Genomic DNA, 27,157 nt, shown 5'->3' with positions numbered 1-27,157 from the left:
CCCTGGGCTATATTATAGTCTGCCAACCAGTTTTAGACTACTACTGGTACTATGAACATGTTTGCTGACCCTCCTAACCACCCATTATTTTGCAAAATGCCTCTTATTATGCTCACTTAGTGAATCTCAAAGCATCCTGCAATGTCTTTTCATGCATATCTCAACCACTTAACTGTTGACAGCAAACTTAACAGAGAAAGCTAGGCCTCAATGAACCTCAAACTCCACTGCAGAGTGGCTGAGGAATACCACAGATGCCATTGTTCTTAGAATGCTCTGATAGGGGTTAGAAAAACAGAGGAGGCTGGAGAGGGTACTCACTGTTCGAACTGGCATAGAGAGTTCGAAGGCAGAAGCCACTAAGTGTCAGCTCCCTCAGCTGGTTCCGCTCACAATGAAGCTGCTCCAAGCCACATAAGGAGCTAAGATCTAAGTCAGTCAGCTGATTGTCCCTCAGATCCATGTGGGTGATGTATTTATTTCCCTCCAGATTTTCAGTAACCATGGTTTTCAAATGGTTCATCCTTAATATTCAGAAATAAGGAAATCATTAGAACTAACTTCTACTAAATGTGCTCACCAAAAGAAAAACAGGAGAGGTATGATCCCTTTCTCTTTTGTAAGCAACTTGAGAATTTCACTGCTTACCCCATTTTGCAAGGTACTAAGTTAATGACTACTGATAGCTGTACCTTGAGCTCTGTTTATAAACCAGGTTATATAATCCAGATAGGCAAATACATAATACAAATTAAATAAAGAGAAAGAAACAAGGGACCATATCTACAAACAGTTAAAACCTACATCCAAATACTGAATAAAGCTAAACAGGGACAAGAACAAAAGAACAAGATGAACACAAGTGTTTGGGTTAGTGCACAGCAAAGCAGTCACGGAGCCCCACCAGGACCAAGAGGCTGCGGCCACACTTCCTTCCTCCTGTTGCTCTGCCTACTCTGTCTAGTGCTGAGATTCATATGACAGCAACTAATAGAGCAGAGAATAATCTGTAACTTTATGGAATAGTTCAAGGGCAAATTATAGAAAATGACTTCTCAGTTCTCTTCTATACAAGTATATGATTTAATGATAGAACATCCAGTTTGTGTCCTTTACCAGCTTCCTTTAGGAAAAAATTACAACTAGAAAATAAAACTCTTATAAAAAGACTTAGTAAAACTTTTAACATTTTAATGATAGTACAAGGGATATCAAAAAGAAACCAATGACTCAACAGGAAAATGGTCAATTTATAGAAAAACACAAACTACCAGTAGGCATATAAAAAGATGCTCAACATCACTTATAAGTAAATAAATGTTGATAAAAACAATGAAATACTATTTTCTACCACACCGACAGTAAGGAAAGTGCTAAAATCCAACATTAATAAGGGTGTGAGGAATTGGGAACTCTCATAAAATGTTGCTGGGAAGGTAAATCAGAACCTTTGTCAAAGGCAATTTGAAGGTCTCTATAATGTGATATACCTACCTTGTTCATAATCTCTGTGCTCCTGAATGAGAAACAAAACTTTAAAACAGCTTTGAAAATATACACTGTTCTAAAATGTCTTAAAGAAGTCTTTATGAAGAGAAAATTACAAGTCCATCAGGGGTCCATATGGCAGAGAAAGGCCTTACCTTACATCTACATGTTTGATATGGCTCATCCTGTTCAGCGCTTCTAGGTTTAGGACTTCCAGTTGATTTCCGGCCATAACTATTTTATCTAACAGAGTGAGCTTCTCATAAATCTCAGGAATTTGACTGAAGTTGTTGAATGAAATTCCCAGGGAGGAAAGCTGTTGTAGATTTCCCAGTTCTTCAGGTAAAGTAGACAGAAAGTTGCCATCAAGACAGAGGGTTTGAAGACTGTAGGCAGAAAACAAAATAAGTCTATTTTCTGAAAGGTTTTAATTGGAATGGACAGAATTAGAATTATGGATTCTGACTTACCTAATTTACTAGGAATCCAACAACGAGAAACATCCTAAGTCTATCCAGAGACTAGACAGGAGGACTTATACACAATGACATGGATGGTCCCCCCAACATCACAAACAAAGCCTGTGCCGTTGAAACTGAGGGACTAGTCACTGCTGTAGGTAAGCAGCCACTGCTGACTAGAGTCCTCTCACGGCACTACCTTCATTCCAAATGCCAGACAAGAGCCTTATTCTGCAAGAGAAAGATGAGTCTAGTAAAAGTCAGATACTTACTTCAGTAGATTGCCAATCTGACTTGGCAGGTCGTGAAATCCATTACAGGAAAGGTTGAGCTCCGTCAGGGTAGAAATCTCACATAACAGTACTGGAAACAACCCAAGTTTATTATGAGACAAGTTCAGGCCCTTCAGATGAGAAAATCTAAAAAAAAAAGGCACAAGTTATACTATTCAATGAGAAAGAAATCTATTTGAAATGTCCATCACAGAATTTGTTTCACAAATATTTATTGAGCACTCACTATATACCAAAACTGTGTGTGGCACAGATACTAAGATGAACTAAGATGACTATTGCCCAGTCCATGCTGTCAAGGAAACCAGGTCTAATGGGATGGGAGTTCTTTTTTCTCCTTAAAAAGGCAGAAAATCTTGTAAGAAAGCTTGTACTGTACACTGATTTTGTATCAAGTCATATGGATATGCTTGAAATCTTTTCCTTTATTAAAGTTCTGAATTTGATATATACAAAAGCCTTGTAACAATGAATCAACTCACAGACACAGGAAGAGCTAACAAACATGCAGATTCAAACTCCATTATAAGTAGCTTCTTTTCTCATATTGAAATTACGTTGGCTCAAATGTCACTTGAAATGAACAGGCTAGTTAGAGCTTAAAAGTTTGACAGTGATCCTGGGTTTTATGGTAATGTAATCTGATGTACAATATGAAATAGTGATTTTTAATACTTCTGGTAAGCATTTTTTTGTTCCTAGAAGTAAAAGAATCTAAACTGTCTTACCCAGAGATATTATCATAAATTGGACCCATAGAAGTCACTCTAGTAATTCTACTTGGGAGTATTATACATCATTACTATGCTAGTGCAAGATGGTGTTCTCCATGAAGATGATCTATAGCACCTGCTTCTAGATCTGAATCACTGTTTCCTCACTCGAATGCTCCTCTTCCAAATTTTCAACCTTGATTTCCAACTGTCCTGACCTTGAGTACTGGTTGTTCTTTTTGGCTTGAGTGCCTTGACTTTAGAAATCCTAATCCAGCCCTCAAACTAGATAGTGACTCAAAAAGGAATTCTAGAAACCCACTTACTAAAATGATACCTTGTTTTTATTTTTATACACCAATATCATCGAAATAATCTCATTACTAGACATAGGTTTATACTTGAAAACTTCGTAAAACTTGTAAGATAAAAATCACAGTGCTTTCTGAAAATTATTTTAGAAATCTAGTTATAAAGGAAGTATGTAAAATATGTCATTTCAATATGTATTCTCTTTTTAGTCACCATGTAATTTAAATGCTTTAATTTCTAATTTCTCCTCTCCCCACAAGAAGCCCAGGCATTTACTTATACCACATATTTACTCATTTCCATCCATTTTTAAAGGTGGAGGGCATGAATGGAGAATATATTCTAACAAAGGAGATGGAAAAATATATGGGTCACAGTTCCTCAGGAGTAAAATGGCTTCTTTATTAGAAAAGAGAGGTTTCACAACTGAGGAAAAGTCTGAAAGTTGGCAGTAGCAGGTACAAAGGAAAGATAAAAGCTCTAACATGGGAGGGAATTCTTGAAATTAGGCCTATTTCCTTTAAGTCATTTAAGTTTGATACTTTTGATTCAAAACCTTCCCATAAACTCTTAATTCACACTGGCTGCAAATCAGGCATACTGACAATGACTTACATGGAAAGCTCTTCCAGATCGATGGCAGTTCCACGTTGCCACCATAACAGGACACTTACATTTATCTTTTGTTTTATGTAGGGGGAGGGAGGGTGGGAAAATTATGTGAATAAAATTTTTCCTTCTCTTCAAAATGGAAGGGAAATTTTCAAATATATATGATGGTAAGCATGCTCACTACAGGTACAAATCACTAAGATACTGATTATGATTTGGTTTTCATAAGTTAGTCTGGAAACCTGTTCTCCACTTACTTGTAGAGAGTGTCAAGGCCCCCTGGTCTTTCTAATTGCATGAAGTTGTGTCGCAAGTTGAGGTAGGTGATATCTTGACTGTAGAAGAGATGCTCAGGAACTTCCTCAAGGCTGTAACAGGACAGGTCAACAGTACTGATTCGCTGAGACACCACCTGAATAAGGTCAAAGAGAAGGGCCGTCTGAGCTAGCACTGAATGTCTCTTCCCCCAGCATTGGATGGAATGGCACTGACACAAAAAGGCACAGACTGAAAATATGGAGAAGGAAAAATGTAATGATATTCAATTGCTCATTTATAAAAACCAGTTCATTTTTGCTTTCTCCTAAAACAATAAACTGCTTGAAAAACACAAAGGTATAAGTTGTAAAGTGTTCATAAATTAAAGATAAAAAAATACATATCACAAAGATGGAAAGTTAACATTTTATGCATGCAAGAAGTTAAAATGACTCAAAATAACTACAAAACTTTGGGAGGCAGGGTGATATCAAAAGACATGACCTTTTGTAACCACACAGGCTCTGCCACTTACTACTGTAGTTTCTTTTTAAGTTGTGAGGATAGAATTAAATAACCAAGCGCAGAGCACACTGCTTGGCATGAAAAAGGTGCTCAGAAAATACTAATTTCTAGTTAAAAGGTCAGAAGAATGGAATAGCTACTTACAACTGAAGCTAGTTTTACTAAGAGCAGATTTTATTACCATCACTATGTAAGTACAGAAAATTCAATAAAACCAAAACAAGGTGTATATTTCTATAACAGCATGGTAATAAAACATGGGTTGTAAAAATGAGTCTAAAAAACTGAACAAAGTATGACTGGAAAAGTCATTCATATTTTGACAGCATGTCACTATAGTGAAACAATCCTTTATGCAACTATTTGGCTCCATAAAGAAAAATGTGTTAAAATTCTGCAAAGATGGCTAGGAGAACAAGAGAATTTGGAAACTGCAATACAATTTTAGAGCACTTCATTTTAAAGACTAAAAAAAGCAGAAATTATGCTGAAAAGCCGATTATCCTCAGCATAAGGAATAATGGTTTGTGACAGGCTCGCAGGTCATGTCCCATCAATAAGTTTGAATCTGAAGTGGTTCATCAAAACTGTGCTAAATATGTACAGACCAATAAACATGGCTGTGAGTTAGGGAATGGCTCCACGTATGACTGACAGCTGTGGGAAAGTCGAGGGAAAGTCATTTGAATCTCATGTCTTAATTCTTTCAAGGCCCTACCCTCGTCACCATGACAGTGTAAAGGTGAATGCCTGTGAGAACACTTCTGGAAGCACTGTATTATGCAAATATAAATAATAAGTTAACGACTTGGCAGAATTCCACAATTTCATTCATTAGATACTCAGACTGACCTAGATGGAGTAACATGCACAAGAATTGTAACTGGCTCTTTGGGTAATAAGTTCAGTTTCAAAACACTTTTTAACTGGGCCTCTACATTGTTATTTCTGCATCAGGCTGTTGGATGGCTTATCACCTTGGATGCTTGCCGCTGCCATCTCTGGTACTCAGCCAAAGTCTCAAAGCTGACATGATAGGTCTGGGCTTGGGCTCCAGCAGAGCTGAATGCAAGGGAGTACTGCCGTCGCTTCACTTCTTCTACCTGAAGAGGATGGAAGAAAACCAGAAAAAAAAAAATCCCAGTCAAAAAACAAAGGACAGTAACAAGACAAATAACTCAATTTAAGAAAAGAGGCAAAGGATCTGAAATAGACATTTCTCTAAAGAAGACAGAAATGACCACTAAGCACATGAAATGATGGTCAACATTCTTAGGTTATTAGTTAAGTGCAAATCAAAGGCACAAGATTCTACATCACAGCCAACAGGATGGCTAAAATCAAAAACACAGTAACAAATGTTCAGTAAACAGTATTATTAGCAAGGATGTGGAATAACTGGAACCCTCATATACTGCTTGTGGGAAGGTGAAATGATGCAGCCACTTTGGAGAAAGTCTGGCACTTCCTCAAAAGGTTTAAACATAGACTAACCACATGACTCAATAATTCCACTCCTAGGTATGTACTTAAGAGAACTGAAAACATTTGTACATGAATTATAGCAGCATGATTCATACAGAAGAGTCAAAAAGTGGAAACAACCTAAATGTGTATCAATCGGTAAATGTATAAACAGAATGTGGTACTGGCCATACAATGAAATATTACTCAGCCATAAACAGGAATAGAATATTGATATACACTACATGTTGTGAATCTTGAAAACATTATATACTAAGTGAAAGAAGCCAGTCACAAAGCACCATATATTATATGATTCCATTGATATGAAATGCCCAGAATCAGCAAATCTGTATAGAGATGCAAGGTAGACTAGTAGGTGCCTAGGGCTAGGGAAGGAATGGAGAGATGATGGCTAAGAAGTACAAGTTTCTTTTCAGGATTATGAAAATGTTCTAAAGTTCATTATGGTAATGACTGCACAACTCTGAATATACTTGAAGACACATAATTATACACTGTAGATTGGTGAATTATATAGTGCATGAACTGTACCTCAATAAAGCTGTTTAGAAAAAGCAAAGGAATACATACTTAACAATTATGTTGAAGGAGTAAGACTCACAGAGCATAATCACAAGTAAATTTATTACTCTTTAAGTCACATAATAGTCTCAGTTTTAAACATTTGTTGAATGAGTACACTCTACTGTTCTGGGTGCTGGGGACACAGCAGGGGAAAGAACAACAAAACCCCTGCCCTCGGTGGAGTTTATATTTGAGGGGAGAAAAATACTCTAACACCAAAACTGACATAATGTAGCATAACATGATATAAGATACAATAAGTAAGCCAGGCGGAGAAAGACGACAAGTACCAAATGATTTCACTCATATGTGGAGTATAAGAACAAAGAAAAACTGAAGGAACAAACCGGCAGCAGAAGCACAGAACCCAAGAATGGACTAACAGTTACCAAAGGGAAAGGGACTGGGGAGGATGGGTGGGAAGGGAGGGATAAGGGCAGGGAAAAAGAAAGGGGGCATTATGATTAGCATGTATAATGTGGGGGGGGACATGGGGAGGGCTGTGCAACACAGAGAAGACAAGTAGTGATTCTACAGCATCTTACTACACTGATGGACAGTGACTGTAATGGGGACTGTGGGGGGGACTTGGTGAAGGGGGGAGCCTAGTAAACATAATGTTCTTCATGTAATTGTAGATTAATGATAACAACAACAACAAAAAAGATACAATAAGTAATACAAAGAAAACTAAAGCAGGGTAAGGGCTTGGAGGTGAGCAGGGTGGATGGTATGAATTACAAATATGGTCGTCAAGGAGAACTCACCAAGGAGGTAACACAGGAGCAAAGACCTTAAGGGGTCAAGGAGCAAGGTGTGCAAACTCTCTCCATTCCCAGCACAGCAGGCAGGTCTAGTCCTTGTGATGCAAGAATGGGGCTGTATTTCAGAACAGGAAAGTCTCCAGGCCCAACATGGTGAGGAGCCAGTTTCCATTGCAAAGGTAAGACTGCTCCAACCCTCTCCCCAACACCAGAGCACACTGGAGGTGGCTGTTTATCTGCAAGGGGTGCCCTGGACTGTTTCTGGGACTCACCTCCTCCCTTACTGACTGGATACAGGACTAGATGCCATTTCTGACCCCCTCCAGTGTTGCAGTGTAGGAGGAAGAAGGACAGGGAACATACAAGCCCAGAGGTTCTTACTAGACTAACACAAATCATAACCTGACTTCCTATGCTCTGGGTCTACCAGATTTTAAAGGGGATGCTTTTCCTCAAGGGTCCCTTTGAGGGTTCTTTGAATAGCCCCTCACACTAACCCAACCAATGATGGCTTCTCACTCAAATCCCTGACCTGGCTAATGGATGCCATTCTAGTAGTTGACCACTCCCTCCTCAGACTTGAAGGATTCTGCTCCACTTACAGTCTGTCCTCTAGTGAAGCCTGTTTGCCCCTCCACGTGGCCCTACTGGACAAATGCTAAGAGAATCCACCCACCCTCCCATCCACCCAATGGCTCTCACTCTCTCTCAGTCCACTTGGGTCACTACTAACAAAGCCAAGGAGTACGCAGTGACCCCAACACACAAGCTGGGGCACTTCATTCTACCACCAAAGCACCCAGGTGGCCACAAGACTTTCTGGTCAGAAGGCAGGACACTAGTCTGCTGTGTCCCCCTCACTGCAGGGGACCCGTATCAAGCTCTTTCAAGTCCCGGTGAAACCTCTTTCACTAGGTTTGAGGGAAGAGGCAGAAACCTCCCCCATTCCTATTTGGATTCCTAGCACAAAGGATCTCTTCAAAGAAATGCTCCTCCAAACTCCAATAACCCAAAAAATACAGCTTTGATGAGGATGAAGTCTTTTCATACTACTTACATCTTTGTCTGACATCTCACTTTGGTATGTCACAGCTACTGAATCTTGTTAAGTCAGCTGGAAACTTCAGTTATACTCATAAATCATTACGGTCCTGACACCAAGTAAAGATTGACTCAAGTGGTAGAAACACACATTCTTCAAGCAGAAAACAATTTTTAAAAGACCCAATAAAATTAAATATTGATAACATTCAATTGTGATGCTCACAACATGACCATGTTTTTATTAGTAATAAATCACTGCAATTGAATGAATCTACCTCAAAATAAAGGATCTTACTGAATAGATACTGTTTAGAACCATCTTTTAACTATTTGACTCAGAAAAATATAGTCTATAATGTCAAATACTGAGAAAGCTTCATAAATCTCCCACTGGAAGTTAATTTGTCAACTTCTCTGAGTAATTATGTTAACTTCTGCTTATATATGTTGAGACTACACTGTAACATATATACAACTTTGGAATTATTAAGTATTCATGGTGACATGTTCCACCCATCCTTTTGTAGTGGGCCTCTTTTATCTCTACTGCATTTGCATTAAAGTTCTTTTTTGGGAGGCAAGTTTTATTGAAGTAAATTTCCATAAAATTCTTGATTTTTTAAAAACATCACTAATTCTAAGCAAACAATCTGATGAGTTTTTATAAACTAATGTAGTTGTGTAACCCCATCACCCCCAAAATTTGTCAGTCCTTTCCCTCTATACTTTGACAACCACAGATCTGTTTTGTATCACTAGTTTTTTGTCTTTTTTATTAGTTCATATAAATGGAATCATAAAGAGACCTTTGTACTTGGCCTCTTTCAGTTAGAACAATGCTTTTGAGATATATCTTTGTTCTCATGTGTATCAACAGTGCATTCTTTTTTATCGCTCAGTTGTATTCCATGTAAAGATATGCCACATTTGTTTATCAATTCACTACTCAATGAACATTTGGGTTGTTATCAGTTTGGGGCAATTATAAATAAATAAAGCTGCTATGAACATTCACTTAAAGTCTTTGTAAAGTCATATGTTTTTCAATATCTAGCAGAATTTCTGGATCACTTGACAAGCATGTTTAATTTATAAGAAATGAACAACTATTTTCCAAAGTGACTGCATTCCCACAATGATGTATGAGCATTCCAGTTGCTCCCCACCTTTGCTAAACTTGGCGTTCACCATTCTTTTGATTTGAATCATTTTAGTGGTATGTGATATCTCACTATAATTTTAATGTAAATTTCTCTAATGATTAATTATGTTGAGAATCTTATATGTGTTTATTTGCTATCCATATATCTTCTTCGGTAAAAGAGCTATTCAAATATTTTGCCCAGTCTTTTACTAGGTCATTTTTCTTTCTATCACTGAGTTGTAGAAGTTCTTTACATATTCTGGATACAAGCCTAATGTCACATACAAACTTTCATACAACATTAAGATAACCACATTGATTTTCTTTTGGTTCCTAATAGACTAGTATAATTTTTCCATCATTTTATGTTTAACCTTCTCTTTTAAATTTTAGGTATTCTCTTATAAACAGCAAGTCGTAGGATTTTAAGTAACAATCTGACAACAATTATTGTGATTACTATTTTAGATTTATTTCTATCACTATATTTTTTTTGATAATTTATCATGTTATTTTGTTCCCTTTTCTCTTTTCCTGCCTGTCTTTTAGTATTTCAGAATTTTTTATATTCTCTTTCCCCTGTGGGGGCCCGGCCTATGGCCGAGGCTGAGCCCCACTCTAGCTGGACAACGCCCTAAAGATGGCGCCTGCTTCCTGCTCACCACCCTTCCCTCTCTTCCCTGTTGGGGATTGGCCCAGCAGACTTCCGTACCCGTGCACAGCTTGTGCTGCCCGCTTAGAGTGGCGCGTGACACCTATCCGCTTAAAGGTCACGCATGATACTATCCCGGATTGGTTGGGTGACTGAATATAAGGGAGCCTGCCGGGAGGGAGAAGAGCTTCCCGACAACTGCTGTAACCGCCGCGAGAGATTAGACAATAAAGCCTAGAGAAGAATCAAGACCTTGGGCGTGTTGCTTTGGTCCCTGAAGGGTCGCGACAAGTGGTGCCGAACCCCGGGAATTGCTAAACCTTGTCGTGATCTGATCCGCTGACCCTGGCGCCTGCCGATGAAGTAGAGCTTGTAACTCTTCAGGAACTTCGCTGGACGCCGTTCGGTCGGCAGGCCAGACTGGGAGAGGGAACCGAGGAGGGTGAGTGGATCGGCGAGCAAACTGAAAGTACAATCCCTATTTGGGGTCAAGTAAAAAATTGCCTGAAGGGACAGAAGCCAAGCTGCCGAGAGGCCATCCAAGAGGGGGAGGAAATATTAGAGGAAGTACAAGAAGAGCATGCCTTCGCAAAGGCATTGGAAGGGGGATCTGAACAGGGACTGCCATCTGATGAGGATGAAGACGGGGAACTTTCGGGGGACGAGCTAGAGAACAGGTTTAATAGCAGAGTTAAACTAACCACAGAGACTTTTTACAGTGAGCAGTCTAATGCCATAATGAAAAGACAGGGGTACGCGGGCACTAGAGGACTAGGGAAGGATCTCCAAGGGAAAGAACAACCAATCCTTTTAGCAGGGAGACCGCCCAAAGGGCCTGGAGGACCAGGATTGGATTTTTCTTCGGGGCCACTGAGGGAAAACAGCCTATAGAAATAACATGGCAGTCAAAAAGGCCCGTGTGGGTACCTCAGTGGCCCCTCACCAAAGAAAAGAAGGAAGCAGCCCACACTTTAGTACAAGAACAGATAGCAGCTGGTCACCTCCAGCCCTCTACCTCGCCATGGAACACACCTATTTTTGTAATTAGGAAAAAGTCTGGCAAGTGGAGATTACTCCATAATCTCAGGGCAGTGAACAGACAGATGGAGTTTATGGGACCTGTACAATTAGGCCTTCCTCTCCCTGTGGCCCTGCCCAGAGGATGGAATTCAATAGTGATAGATATCAAAGACTGTTTCTGTCAAAGGTTTATTGCCACAGGGCATGGCTAATAGCCCCACCATGTGTATGTAAAGAAGGCCTTACAAACTGTCAGGAAACAGTTTCCCCTGATAATCATCTATCATTATATGGATGACATCCTTTTGTGTCATGAGAGCAGCAGGGAGCTAGAGACAACCCTCAGGGTCAGGGTATGGTGGAACGCACTCACCTCACCCTCAAGAATGCCTTATATAAACAAAAAGGGGGAATAGGAGAAGATTTTAGAACACTGGACAAAAATGGTCACAGTGCAGCAGAGTGGCACAGCCAACAATCCAATCCAAAACACATGCCTAAAGTTTTGTGGAAGGATGTGTTGGAAGGAACATGGAAAGGCCCGGACCCAGTGATAATCTGGACCCGAGGCTTGGTTTGTGTTTTTCCACAGGGCCAGATACACAGAGTGGAAAACCCCGGAGCAGAGGTACAAGATGATCGCACTGCTTCTGCTCCTGCCGTGGATCCTACAGCAGGCGACGGCGGAGCCGAGCTGCAGCTGCAGCCACCGCCACGCTATCACCATTCCTACGGCAGAGATGCTGAATGGTCTGTCCCAGGCCACTGAACCTTCTTCAAGAACAACTGGACCTCTTGGGGGAGGTTTTGTCTGTGGGCTGCGTATATGAGGGTGTATTACTGGTATTCTAAAGCTGCCAACTTGTCCAGACAGTTACGCAAGATGTTAACCACAAATTGGTCCAGTGACCTTGACGAGCTCACCACTCAGCTATGGTTAGAAATTTTGCTCCGTAGCTCAAATAGCTGAAGCTGTGTTAAAACGCCACCAAAGCCTGGTCAGGTCTAGGTGTCATAGGAATATTGCTAATTGTGGGCCTCCTCCTGGTTGGGAGGAAAGTCTGTTCCATACAAAAACAGCAACAGGGAGAACGGAAGGTCCTGTTGCAGGCCATGGCAGCGCTAGAGGAAGGCATCTCCCCTAGAGTATGGCTTATGCTGGATCAGTAGTCAAGGACGGGTAAGATAGGGAGCTGCGCATATCAACCTAAGACAGGGCGCAGACCTAAGCTGTCTGTTGCCTGAGGACGGGTAAGAATGCCGCAGACTCCGGACAACCTAAGACAGGCATGATCCCGACAGCCCTTGGGTTATAAAACAATAAAGGGGGACATGTGGGGGCCCGGCCTACGGCCGAGGCTGAGCCCCACTCTAGCTGGACAACGCCCTAAAGATGGTGCCTGCTTCCTGCTCACCACCCTTCCCCCTCTTCCCTGTTGGGGATTGGCCCAGCAGACTTCCGTACCCGTGCACAGCTCGTGCTGCCCGCTTAGAGTGGTGCGTGACACCTATCCACTTAAAGGTCACGCATGATACTGTCCCGGATTGGTTGGGTGACTGAATATAAGGGAGCCTGCCGGGAGGGAGAAGAGCTTCCCGACAACTGCTGTAACCGCCACGAGAGATTAGACAATAAAGCCTAGAGAAGAATCAAGACCTTGGGCGTGTTGCTTCGGTCCCTGAAGGGTCGCGACACCCTCTACTTTTAGTGATTACCCTTAACATTTCTTAAATTCATACTTGACAATTTCTCTAGTAAAGTTTTAAAGTTATCTAGTGTTTCTACTTTCTTATCCCAAGACTGCATCACACTTTACTTACTGAACATACCCACCACATCTTGAGTATCAATTCAGGGTAGTTTCAACTTTAGTAATTTAAATTTATGTTAAAAATATGAAAAATTTAATCACAATTAAATTTACCACCATACTTTATCAATGTCTGCACTTGTTACTGTTTCTTATATCTCATGCCTTCCCTTTGAGTTTACTTTCCTTTGTTGTTTCTCTCTTTTTTTTTTTGGTGGTCATTTTTAGAAGTATATTCTTTGATGAAATGAAGACTGTTCTCAGCTTGTCAATTCTTTATTGGGCATCTTTTTCTCTCTGAAAGCTTTTATGATTTGCTCTTGTCCTCATGTTCGACTATGCAGTTGTATCTTTATTTATCCTACTTAGTACCTAATGTAGTTTCAATCTTAACACTCATGTTTACCTTAACTTCTAGAAAAATTTCAACTATTATTTCTTTAGATACTGTTTCTCTGCGCTCTACTTTCATCTCTGGAATCCTATTAGATGTATAATGGCATCTCCCTTAAGGGCTCTTTTACATTTTTTACATGTGAATTTCTCCAGTAATCAGTTCATTACACTGAGCTGTAAAGCAGTGGCTTAAAGAAAATGAGAATCAGTCCAGGATTGGTACAGGAACTCCACGCCTTCAGGGCCCAGGAGTCTTCTGCCTTCCAGATGGCCACCCTCAGGTACACGCAGTTCCCGGTTACCATATATGACTGCTCACCTCCAACACGGCGGGACTGTGTTCCATAAAGGAAGGAAGGGTAGGCAAAGAGTCAAGCCAGTCATGTCTGTCCCATTTTAAAGGGTTTTCCGAGAAGTCCCACCTGGGAACTTTTGTTTATATCTACTAGCCATCACTATCTACAAGGGAGGTTGGGGAGGGGTTTTTTTTGTTTTTTTTTTTTAATCTTAGTCATACTGTCATCCTGAACAAAAATTTAATCTACTAGTGATGCAACAGAGGAACCCTCTCCTCACTCACCTTCTTCTTTTGAAGAAATTTTATTTAACTTCTTCACTCTGTCCTTCAGTCCCAAGACCTGAGCCAGGTCTCATATTGGTAGTGGTAGGTTCCTGCCCCATGGTTGATACTGGCTTATACACATGCATTCATTAAGCCAGTGGGGGTTTGTTCATTTCCTGGTCACAGGCCATACAGCTGGGTCCTCCTGCCTCTTTAGGACCACAGCTAGAAACAACTCGTGGTTGTAGTCAGTGGTTAACAGTGGTTTTTGGTTTTGGTTTTTGGACGATTTTTCTACAGCTTGATTGCCTTCTTTTTTTTTCAGCACAGAGCACCACTCATCTCCTCACTCCAAGCAATAAGCCTGGGCCAGCTTCTCTAACATGAGCTGAATACTTTTAGACCCAAATACTTAAAGCAGCTGATCTCTTGGGTTGCCACAACCTTTCAGACCCAGAGCCCAGTAGGCCCTCAGATCCAGACTTGCTCACTACTTACATTTCCATTCTAACATTCCTAAGCCCAGCTATGACTTTATATTTACCTTTTAAATATATTTATTTTATCTATATTGCTATGCATCTGGATCAGATCAGATGTCTCAAAGCATGAATTCAGTCATTTTGTCTAGAAGTTCTCTTAAATCCAGACAATTTTATGATATTCAAAATTCAAAATAAAATTATGTATAGCTTCATATTCATATGAACATACATGCTTCCAGTCATCTTATTCTATTTGACTGACTTGAAACTGATCTGTGTCCTTTCCTATGACGGGAAACTCTCTAGAACAGATACAGGGAGTGGCATACTTCCCTGGCTGCTGGATAGGGGTTTCTGACTACCCCAGACTCTGAATTTTGGTCTAATGGAGAAAAAGGAGAAACCGGCAAGAATCTACTTTGGTGATGGACGCTAGAAGCTACTTCTAGTTTCCAAAGGAGCCTATAATGTTAGTATCCTCTGTCTACTGTTGGTGTTTCCAGTGCCAGCATCCCGGGCCTAGCAGTGGAAGCAGGGTATCTTCCACAAATGGATTCTGCATTGGGGAATGGATAGCCTTTGTACCTCCCAGGAAGTCTGTGACATAAATAAACCTGTTTTATGCTTAAATTAGCCTGGGTCAATTAATTTTGTTTAAACCTAAGCAAACTCTAAAACACAAACTTTTTGATATAATCTTTAATAATACTCACGTTGGCTTCTTTGAAAAGATGTGGAAAAAACTATAAAAATCATGTATAATTTTTTTAAATTAAGATGCTCAAGTGAAGACTAATTCATCTTTGTGAGTCATACCTTTCCTCCAACCAGAGGCAAAATGTGCACCTTTCCAGTCTGACAATCCTTCACTGAGGGAATGATGAGGCAGGTGCCGCAGAGGATGACTAGGCGCTCAGCCCACTTGTGCAGTTGGGTCTTTCCCTTGCGCACATTATAGATTCCAGATAGAAGGATTCGGTCCAGGTGGTCCACCTGGCATGGTTTTTCTGAAAAGGAAACAGTACTTGAGAAGCCACCAATTAAAGTAGTGTAAGAATACTGAAAGGGAAAAAGAAAGTATTACATCAACATTCAGCATGCCTTATTTATAAATGTACATAACCAAGCAATGTAAGAATTACCAAATATGATATCAGTCCTAAAATGTTACCCATCACTGAAGTTACATAGTGGGAGTACTATGGTTTGGATCTAGAGAGCAAGATTTTACTTTGAATGCCAGTTAATCCTTCTTCCAAAAGCTGTATCTCCCATATAAACAGAGAAAGACCTTATGGAAGAGTGGTTAAGATCATGGACTTGGGAGTCACACATTCAGACTCAAGTTCAAATCCTGGTTCTACCACTCACTCTTGTTTCCTTGAACTATTTTATATCTCACTGAGCCGGACTTCTTCATTTGTACAGTTTGTATCTTAATACCACCTATCTTCATGGAGTTCTTTTAAAAAATTTAAGATGATGGATACAAAGTACTAAGCATAGTTTTAGGTATAAAAGTAGTATGCAATGAGAGCCACTATGTTATGATTATCTGTTCCAGAAGGAAGAAATTAATGATTATGAGAGTACTCTAGTTTTGTACTCAATCCTTCATCTTTCTACTACTTGTGAGGAAAAGCTTATGGCTGGTATTTCAATCTATCCCCATCATGGTGGCAGAAGTTGAAATGTACACACAAGAGCTTCTCTTTCTTTTGGCACCCTCCTCCCCATTAGAAATCTTTATATGCCTGTGATACACTGAACAGAGAGATATTCTTGGTTAAAGCACTACTGAAAACAGACATGTAACTAAACAGAAATGAACAGGAGCAGCAATAGTAAGAGGTGTGCAAACAGCAATTCACTGGGAATTGAGAAAACTGGGTTGCACTCAGTATTATTATACGATTACAAAAACTTGAGCATCACTTTGCCTTTTTAACTGTGTGTTTCCCACATGTAATATGAGTAAATGGGCTAGATTACTTTAAAGGTTTATAACATCATATGTTAACACTAGATACACAGAGAGCCATTTCTCCAACTGTAGGTCAGTCCTTTCGTCTATATTCTAAATTCCACTTCCTCAAGGAGTCCAGTTGTTCTCTCTTCTCACCCTTCAACTCCTCCCACCTTGTTGTTTTTATCAGAGCTACAAAAGCAATCAAGTTTTCTTCCATTCCCTCTCAGTCTCAATTGTAAAATTCCTTTAGTTCAGTGTTTCTCCAATTCCTATGCACTCAAGGATTATCTGAGAATTATCTTAAAATGAAGAACGCCAAGACCAATCCACAGAGAGTCTAATTCAGAGGGTCCGGGATGGAACACAGGAAAAGGTAGTTTTAAGAAGTACCCTCAAGTAATTAAATTCAGACAGTCCACAAACTATATTCTGAGAAACTCTGTATTTTGAGTTTGCCCTTTTGAGACTTTTCTTCTTATTTGTGCTTCTGTGTCAGTTACATTTGTTACCTCACTTCTTATTTACTCTATTTTCTTCAATCTGGCTTCTAATCCCTAAAACTGAGTAATTCATATGTTGATAGGTCCTCAAATTTCTATCTCCTGCCTCAATCTTCCTTCAGTTCAGATTTATAACCAATTGCCTGCTAGACATGTCTGAAGATGTCCCTATTTACCTCAAATTTACAGATTCAAAACAAGTATCAGACTGGAAAGAAAGAAAAAAACTATATTTGCAAATGATATAATCTTGTATAAAATTTAAAGTGATCCACTAATAAATGAGTTCAGCAAGGTTGCAGGATGTAAGATTTAAAAAAATATCAATTGTATTTCTATGAGTGAGCAATAAACTCAAAAGTGCAATTATGAAAGCAATTATAATTGCAATAGCATCAAAAGAATACCATGAAAATAGTGTAAACCTTATACACTGAAAACTACAAAACATATTTGAAAGAAGTTAAAGATGACCCAAATAAATAGAAAGGCATCCAGTGTTCATGGGTTAGAAATCTTAATATTGTTAAGATAGCACAACACCCCAAACTGATTTACAGATTCAGTGCAATCCCTATCAAAATACCAGTTGCCATCTAGGCAGAAATTCACAAACTGATCCTAAAGTTCATATAGAAATGCGCTGGGCTCAGCAGAGCCACAATGATCTTGAAAAAGATGAAAATTGGAGGACAAACATTTCCCAATTTCAAAACTGATTATAAAGTAAGAAGCTGGCATATAAAATACAGTCTTGACTAAGGACAGACACGGAGCAATGGAACAGAATTGAAAGTTCTCAAATAAACCCCTACAGTATGGACAACTGTTTGACAAGGGTGCCAAGATAACCCAACAGAGAAAGAACAGTCCTGTCAACAAATAGTGCTGGGACAACTGGATATCCACATACAAAAGAATGAAGTTGGGTCCCTAACCTAACATCATATACAAAAATTAATCAAAATGGATCATAGACCTAAAAGTAAAAGCTAAACTGATAAATAAAGTTCTTAAGAAAACATGGGGAAAAAATCTTGTGACCTTGGTTAGGCAATGGTTTCTTACATACTGACACAAAAAGCACAAGTGACAGAAAAGAAAATATAAACTGGGCTTCATCAAAAATAAAACCTGTTGCTTCAACAGATACTATCAAGAGAGTGAGAAGATGACTCTAAAAATTGGACAGAATATTTGCAAATCATATATCTAATAAAAGACCTGGATCTAGAATAAATACTATTATAAATCAGCAATAAAAAGACATAACCCAATTAAAAAATGGGCAAAGGATATGAATAGATATTTCTCCAAACAAGCATATGAAAAGATGCTCAACCTCATTAATTACTAGATAAGTACAAATCAAAACCACAATGAGATATCAGTTCACACCCACAGGGATGAGTATAATCAAAAAAGATAAGCAATAACAAGTGTTGGTGAGGATATAAAGAAATTGGAAGCCTCCTACATTAATGGTGGGATAGTAAAATATTGCAGCCACTTCGGAAAACAGTCCAGCAGTTCTTCACAAGGTAAAATATAGAATCACCATATGACCCAGCAATTCCACTCTTTGATCTATATCCAAGAGAACTGAAAATATGTACACACAAAAACTTGCATATAACCTTTGTTGATGGCAGCATTATTTACAATAGCCAAAAAGTAGAAACAAGCAAAATGTCCATTAACTGATGAATGCATAAACAAATTGTGCTATATCCATACAATGGAATATGATTCAGTCAAAAAAAGAAATGAAGTACTGATTCATGCTACAACAGGGATGGACCTTGAAAACATTATGCTAAGTAAAAGAGGCCAGCCACATAAAGCCACGTGCATATAATCCTTTTATATGAACTGTTCAGAACAGCACAGTCCATAAAGGCAGAAAACGTATGTGTGGTTGCCAAGTGCTGGGAGAGTGAGGAATGGGAAACGACAGCTAAAGGATATAGTGTCTCATTTTATGGTGATGAAAATGTTCTAAAATAAGATATTGATGACAACTGTGCAACTCTCTGAATATACTAAAAAGCGCTGAATTGTACACTTGTAAAGGGTAGCTTTTATGGTATGTGAGTTACATCTCAATAAACTTGCTTTTTTAAGAAATCATTATTCCGCAATTTTGCTTTTATATCTTTATAACAGTTTCACCTACTACAAAGTTGGCTAGATTATGTAAAAATGGGACTTCATTATAGTTTCTCAGGCTTCCAAATTGCCTACGTCTCTTTTTTTTTAAATTTATTAAGCTATTATTGATATACACTCTTATGAAGGTTTCACATGAAAAAACAATGTGCTTACTACATTTACCCATATTATCAAGTCCCCACCCATACCCCAGTGCAGTCACTGTCCATCAGTGTAGTAAGATGCCACAGATTAACTATTTGCCCTCTCTGTGCTACACTGCTTTCCCCGTGATCCCCTACACCATGTGTACTAAACATAATACCCCTCAGTCCCCTTCTTCCTCCCCCCACCACCCGCCCTCCCACACCCCTCCCCTTTGGTAACCACTAGTTCCTTCTTGGAGTCTGTGAGTCTGCTGCTATTTTGTTCCTTCATTGTTGCTTCGTTGTTATACTCCACAAATAAGGGAAATCATTTGGCACTTGTCTTTCTCCACCTGGCTTATTTCACTGAGCATAATGTCCTCCAGCTCCATCCATGTTGTAGCAAATGGTAGGATTTGTTTCTTTCTTATGGCTGAATAGTATTCCACTGTGTATATGTACCATCTCCTCTTTATCCATTCATCTACTGATGGACACTTAGGTTGCTTCCATACCTTGGCTATTGTAAAAAGTACTGTGATAAACATAGGGGTGCATCTGTCTTTTTGAATCTGAGAAGTTGTATTCTTTCAGTAAATTCCAAGGAGTGGGATTCCGAGGTCAAATGGTATTTCTATTTTTAGTTTTTTGAGGAACCTCCATGTTGCTTTCCACAATGGTTGAACTAGCTTACATTCCCACCAGCAGTGGCTAACAGTCTCTTTTAAAGTTTACATTAAGCAGATGTTATATCAACTCATGTATAATTTTCTGAGTCTCTTTTTTCTTGGCCTTATTCTTTATATTTTATTACACAGAAAACTCTTAAATCTATCCACCACCACTCTCAGAAAGGAACATTCAATTTTGTTTTGGATAAAGTATTTATATATGAAATAACATGCTATTTTATTATTAATTTGGGGGGGTTTGCTAGATATCCAGAGTGCCTCAAGTGTCTGATCTTCTTAAAGTGATAAAAAAAAAAAAAAACAGAATGAGAAAGTTCTAGGACTATTTGGAGTGTCAAATAGTTTTAATTATAGAATAGTTTTAATATCTCAAAAGCCAAGATTCTAAGTGGAAAATAAGAGATAATTTTAATGTCCCTATGTATTTATACTTCCAGATGTTCAATAAAGAAAATGGATTGCTTCTGTAACTTAAAAAAAAATTTCTAAAAGAATCAAGGGAAACCCTGTCACCACTGAGTACCTCTATTGCCCCAAGTATAACCTCTAAATACCAGTTTTCATTAAAATGAACTGAGTCCTGAGAGAGATTAAAGATGGCAGTGTAAGAGGTGAGACAGAAACCTCCTCTCAAAACCACATACACTTTGAAAATATAGCAAATACAACTAATCCTGAAAGAGCAACAGGAAAGAATGCTGCAGCAGACTGCCTACACCTGGGGAACAGAGCAGACTTAATGGAAAACGGTAAAGTACCAAAGCCGTGATCCGGCGGGACACAAGCCCTTTCCCACCCAAGCTCGCCAGCGGTTGGAAGAAAAATGGAACAGGGAGGGGGTGGAGGCCAGGACTGCTGAACACTCAGCCCTGGAGATCTGCTCTAGGAGAATGAACCTACATTATATGGTGCTCTGGAGATTAGCGAGGTTGGAAAGCTAAGACAGGTAGAATACTCGGAGAGACTGAGATTCTAGCCACTTGTGGAGAACAAGTAGCCACAACTGGCCACTCTGGGACAAAAGAAAGGCAGGCAGTCTGAGAGACTTCCTAACAGCAAAAGGGCTGCTAAAGGGGCAAGGATTGCACAGAGCTTGCTGCTCAGAAAGGACAGGTGGACAAAATTGTCCTGGTGCACTCAGCCCAGCAGGATGGGAACTTTCAGGAGCTTCGGGCACTCCATCCCCCTGGCTGGCAATGCAGCCCTGAGGCCCCCTAATGCAATAAGCAGCCTGCCGCCCCTTCATCCCGGCAGGCCCCAGCTCACAAAAGTGCTGCCTCCATCATGGCGCCAGGCCAGTCAGATGGCAGCCCCACCTATGGCAGCTACAAAGGCATAGCATAGAGGCTCCTCCCCATGTACTCAGTCCACTGGCCCTGGCAGTGGAGGCAGACACTGCAACTGGGAAGCAGGAAAGACCTCTTTCTGCCCAGCAGGCACCAGCACCACTCGCCTGCAACCCCCGCCATCACTCCGGGGGCTAAGCACCTCCAGAGAGTAGAGCTTCTGGGCACTAGAGGGCACCACCTACAAATATGAAATGTCAAAGGAACCTGGTTCAAACCAAAATCCCACAAACACCAGAAAGAGGGCCAAGTAAAACTGAAATCACCAATCATCCTAAAAGAGATTTCAAAATAAAACTCATAAAAATGCTCATGGAGCTACAGAAAAATATTCAAGACCTCAGGGAGGAATTCAAGAATGAGATACAAATGCTGAAAAATACAGTATCCAAAATGAAACATACAATGGAGGGAATTAAAAGCAGATTAGATGAAGTAGAGGAGAAAATAAATGAAATAGAAATGAGAGAAGAGGAATATAAAGAAGATGAGGCACAGAGAAAAAAGGACCTCTAGGAATGAAAGAATATTGAGAGAACTGTGTGACCAATCCAAACAGAACAATATTTGCAGTATAGGGTCAGAAGGGAGTGGCATGGTATATTTCATGCAATGAAACAGAAGGGCCTCCAACCAAGAATACTCTTTCCAGCAAGATTATCATTTAAATTTGAAGGAGGGATTTAACAATTTCCAGATAAGCAAAAGTTGAAAGAATTTACCTCCCACAAATCATCTCTACAGTGTATTTCAGAGGGACTATAATAGATGGACGTGTTCCTAAGGCTAAATAAATAGCTGTCACCACAGAAAATAAAACCACACTAAAGAAGTAGACCAAATAATTACTAAGCAAATGCAAAATGAAATCAACTACCCCCAAAGTCAGTCAAGGGATAAACAGAGTACAGAATATGATACCTAATACATAAAGAATGGAGGAGGAAGAAAAAGGAGGAAAAGAAAAAAAAAAGAACCTTTAGATTGTGTTTGTAATAGAGTACTAAGTGAGTTAAGTTAGACTGTTACATAGTAAGGAAGTTACAACAGACAGTTTTCCAAAGAAGAAATCAGATGGCCAACAGGCACATGAAAAGATGCTCTATGTCGCTAATTATCAGGGAATACAAATTAAAACCACAATGAGATATCACCTCACACCAGTTAGGATGGCCAAGGAACAAAAATGCTGGTGAGGATACAGAGAAAGGGGAACCCTCCTACACTATTGATGGGAATGTAAATTAGTTCAACCATTGTGAAAAGCAATATGAAGGTTCCTCTAATAACTAAAAATAGAAATACCATTTGACCCAGTAACTCTACTCCTAGGAATTTACCCAAAGAAAACAAGATCCCTGATTCAAAAAGACATCTGTACTCCTATGTTTACTGCAGCACTATTTATAATAGCCAAGATATGGAACAGCCTTAGTGTCCATTAGTAGATGAATTGATTAAGAAGATGTGGTACATATACACAATGGAAAATTTTTCAGCCATAAGAAGAAAACAAATCCTACCATTTGCAACAACATGGATGGAGCTAGAGGGTATTATGCTCAGTGAAATAAGCCAGGTGGAGAAAGACAAGTACCAAACAATTTCCCTCACTTGTGGAGGGACTATTATAATGTCCATCACTTGGGAAATACTTATGTAAAATATAATACATACATGATATTCACTAGCATGCAACTTAAAGAAATACACATAAAAGACAGATAAGGAGAGACCTCACAACACATATATTTGGGTGAAAAAAGCATGAAGACCAATATCAAATTATACCATTTATGTAAACAAAATGCATTTCTACAAATACATATTGAGTAAGTTAAAAAATTATGATCAGGTGTACACAAAATTGATATTTGGGGTTATCTATTAGGCACTGAATAGGCTTGGGAGGTGATTATAAGAGATTAAAACACTACAGATAATGAGACTATGTGCATATTTCACTGAATAAATTAAAAATTGAATTTTAAAAGATAAATATATGGACACAATAATTACAAATGTAAAATATGCATACAAAATAAGACTAAGAAATGTGTGATCATAAAAGTAATTGTATAAAGGGTGGTGGGATATTTTTTATTATGCTGTTACTCGTACAGTTTAACAATGAAGTTTAAAATATGCAAATTAACATGAGATACTATTTTTTGTAATTTGGAGCAAGGAAGAGTTTTAACAATAATACACAATGTTGGCAAAGATATAAAGAAATAAGTACCCTCAAATTCTATTGCTGAAAGTGTACAACGATATGCCCATCTGTGCAATGTAGGAATATTAAGTCAAAATTTAAAAAATTATAATGTACCAACTCAAAAAAATCTACTTGTAAGAAATCACATCCTCCTCCCTCCACTCTAGAGGTCAGCAACTCTCCTGACTTTTATAGTAATTATTTTCTTGCTTTCTTTGTATTTTCATATCTTATGTATGCATCCTATATTAGTTACAGCAGGTTAAACTACTGTAATAAGGAGAATATGATGGCTCAAACACAACAAAAATGGTAATTCTCTGTTAGGGTAGGCACTGTTGAGTTGCCAGGAGTCAGCAATATCAAGAAACTCAGGCTGATGGTGGCTCTGCCATTTTCAACACATGACTTCAGATATTGCTCTGATGGTTGCCATCCTAGCACATGGAAGAAGAAAGAGCAATGAGAAGCATGCATGGGAGGTCTTAGGAACCGGGTATAGACGTGGTAGTTACACAATTCCACTTCTTATCACTAAAGAAAATTTTGTCACGTGCACACCTGACTGCAGAAAGGCTGGGAAATGAAGTACACCCAGACAGTCACATGCCCAGCTACAATTCTATTACTATGGAAGGAAAGAACAGATATTGATGGATAGTAGTATTGCCACACATCTCTAAACAATATGGTGGAGTTTTGCCTTTTTTTGAACTTTAAATGAATGGAAACATACTATGTGATTCTGATTCTTTTATATCTGGTTTCCTGTTTGTGTTTATGCTCTCTGGACAAAACGGTCTTAAACAATGTGTGCAGAGAATATGGTATAGAAGATGCTGGGCTGCGAGTTATGCTACCTGAGCTATGCAGTCCTAGAACTAAAACTTCACTAGCAAATCATGCCTTCTAGACTCCATTTCTTCATACACAAAGAGTTGATTAATATGCTGTCTTAATCTCGGTGGTTGATCATGCTGCACTCATCTTTCGTTAAGTACGCTATTTCCTCAGCACTGAGCTAGTCATTCCACTCAGTTTCCCCCAGCACTCCCTCTCTAGCAAGACTATACCTAGCATTTGCATAATGTGTGCTTGGCATACCAGCACCTTTTATATCCCACAAACACAGCAACTAGAATAGGCCCTTATGACCCTGGCCTCACTAATACCATATTCTAACTAAGCAAACTCACCAAAGACTCTACACATGAAATATTTAAAGCTATCTGCTTCAAAGAGAATACTTCAAAAATAACTTTTCTTCTGTTAAGAGGGTGTATCTGGATTTGGGAACTGGGTAGTTGGATAGCAAGGTGAGAGTGAAGCATACTCTTTGTGATGGTTGAATATATGTCCACAAATTCTTTGATAATCTTCTCTTCAAACAGGAGGCCTAATTCTCTTTGCTATAGTGTGGGCTGTATCTGGTGACTCCCTTCTAATAAACAGAAAGTGGTAAAAACGGCAGTGACTTATGAGGCTAGGTCATAAAAAAACACTGAGGCCTCCATGTGGTATGTGGTGTGTGTGTGTGTGTGTGTAGTATGTATGTATATGTGTGTGTGCATCCTATCATTGAGGGAAGCTTGCTGCTCTGTCACAAAAACACTTAGGCAGCCTGACAGAGAGGCCCACAAAGCAAGGACCTGAGAACTCCTGCCAAAAGCTTCTACTAACAGCCATGAGTGAGCCATGTCAGGAGTGAATCTTCCAGCACCAATCAAGCCTTCAGATGACTACAGTTCAACCAACACAGTGACTACAGTCTCATGTCTCATGAGATCCAAGCCAGAACCATTCAGCTAAATTACTCCTGGATTTCTGACCCACAGAAACTGTAAGAGATAATAAATGTTTATTACTGCTTTAAGTCATTAAGTTTCAAGGCAATCTAATTACACAGCCAATAGGTAACTAATAAACTTATCAACATATATTTCTACCTTTTGTTTATCATGCTATATACATATATTGCCTATTTTCAAAAACAATTAGCCTTAAAAAACTCTTTTCCAAGCATAATTTTATAACTCAAATTATACTAACTTCTCTAAACATTCTCTGTTAAAGACTCACCCTCACCCGCCCACAAAAATAATAAGTACTACAAACTAGTGCTCTTTTAGCCTCACTTGAAATATCCTTTCAAGGGTGTATTAAGATCCTAGACATGTTACAATTCATAACTAATAGAATTGGGGCTAGCAACTATGTGATACAACTGACTCAAATGCAATCTCAATGGTAAAAAGGAGCTTGCTGGTGCTTTAAGACCCAGCTCTCATCCCAGGATGAAACCTATAATAGAACCTGCATTCAGCCACAATCAGATAAGGAGCATGATACTGTTCCAAGTTGTTTTTTTAAACCAAGCTTTACAGTGATAGAAGTGTTGTGTTGCTCAAGTTAGTCTTCAATGATTTTCCTCAGATTTAACCTCAACCTAGTAACTATCCTTCCCTTCATGAACTAGCAAAGGAGAGAAATCAATGGAAATAAAACAAAAGGAAATCAACTTTTAAGAAACAACATATTACAAAATACTGTTGTGATGAAAAATTACAAATTAAATCTTCTGTGGAGTGCATTTAAGAAAGCTGGCTTGTGATATTATGTCATAAGAGTTGTATCAAAAAGTGTACAGATTTTAAACCAATAGCTTTTGAGGAATGAGAGCAGGAAATCTTAGTAAATGCTTATGCCTATATACACTAATACTTTAGGTATTAGTCTAACTGTTTGATAAATGGGTCATATTAATTCAAAACTGTTAGCTGTTAAATGGCTCTGTCACTTACTAGTTGTATGACCTTGAACAAGTTATGTAACTTCTCTCAGTTTTCTCAAATGTAAAACAAGATAATAGTTCCTATAGCATAAAGTGGTTGTAATGAGCAAACTAGGTTAATTCCTAAGCAAAAAATCACACAGTAAGCACTTAATAAATGGTACTCAGTAATAGTACTAGTAGACTATGTATACTTGTAAAGTAATACTCAGAAAGTAACTGATTTTATTAGGTCTAACTTTAATATTTAAGTAATTAGGTGAAAAATAGTAAACAAGGAAAATATTACACCAAAAGAGAAGAGAAAGTACAAAAATCCTAGATTTAAAGCCCACTAAATTCAGCAGTGTACACATTTGACAGTTGTATTCATCAAATGTTAAGTCACATACGATAATGACCACCTACTACTTCTCAACATTCTTGAACTATCAAGAAATTCATGGCCTTTATAAGGAACCTGAAAATAGAATTGATACTAAAGCATGATTTGATCAAGACTCTGGCAAAGGCATAAAATAATTCTAGTAAGTCAGCATAGCACTGAAAAAAAAGGCAAAAATATTTTTGACTAATATAGCTGACCTTTGAATAATAGGGGGGAGGGGTACAGTTAGGGGTGCTGATCACCCCCACCCACCACCGTCAAAAATCCACATATAACTTTCAACTCCCCAAAAACTGAACTACTGACAGCCTACTGTTGATGAGAGGCCTTACTGATAACATATGCATATTTTATATGGTATATA

General features: G+C 38.9%; 1 protein-coding gene across 3 annotated transcripts in view; it reads right to left on the bottom strand.

Moving 5' to 3' along the window:
* Positions 1–27,157, bottom strand: part of PHLPP2 (PH domain and leucine rich repeat protein phosphatase 2) — a 71,112-nt gene that overhangs the window by 22,168 nt on the left and 21,787 nt on the right. For all 3 annotated transcript variants that reach the window (XM_037025412.2, XM_073225942.1, XM_073225941.1), the window contains exons 4-9: positions 15,409–15,599; positions 5,640–5,765; positions 4,137–4,291; positions 2,222–2,368; positions 1,644–1,874; positions 322–524 (exon numbers count right to left, since the gene is read on the bottom strand). In XM_037025412.2, the coding sequence (XP_036881307.2) occupies positions 322–524; positions 1,644–1,874; positions 2,222–2,368; positions 4,137–4,291; positions 5,640–5,765; positions 15,409–15,599 (1,053 nt within the window). The remainder of the gene's footprint in view (positions 1–321; positions 525–1,643; positions 1,875–2,221; positions 2,369–4,136; positions 4,292–5,639; positions 5,766–15,408; positions 15,600–27,157) is intronic.

This window comes from Manis javanica, chromosome 17 (assembly GCF_040802235.1).
Source record: "Manis javanica isolate MJ-LG chromosome 17, MJ_LKY, whole genome shotgun sequence".
NCBI classification, from domain to species: Eukaryota; Metazoa; Chordata; class Mammalia; order Pholidota; family Manidae; genus Manis; species Manis javanica.
Note: the sequence above shows the minus strand (reverse complement) of the source record. Positions and strands in the feature narration are given on the sequence as shown.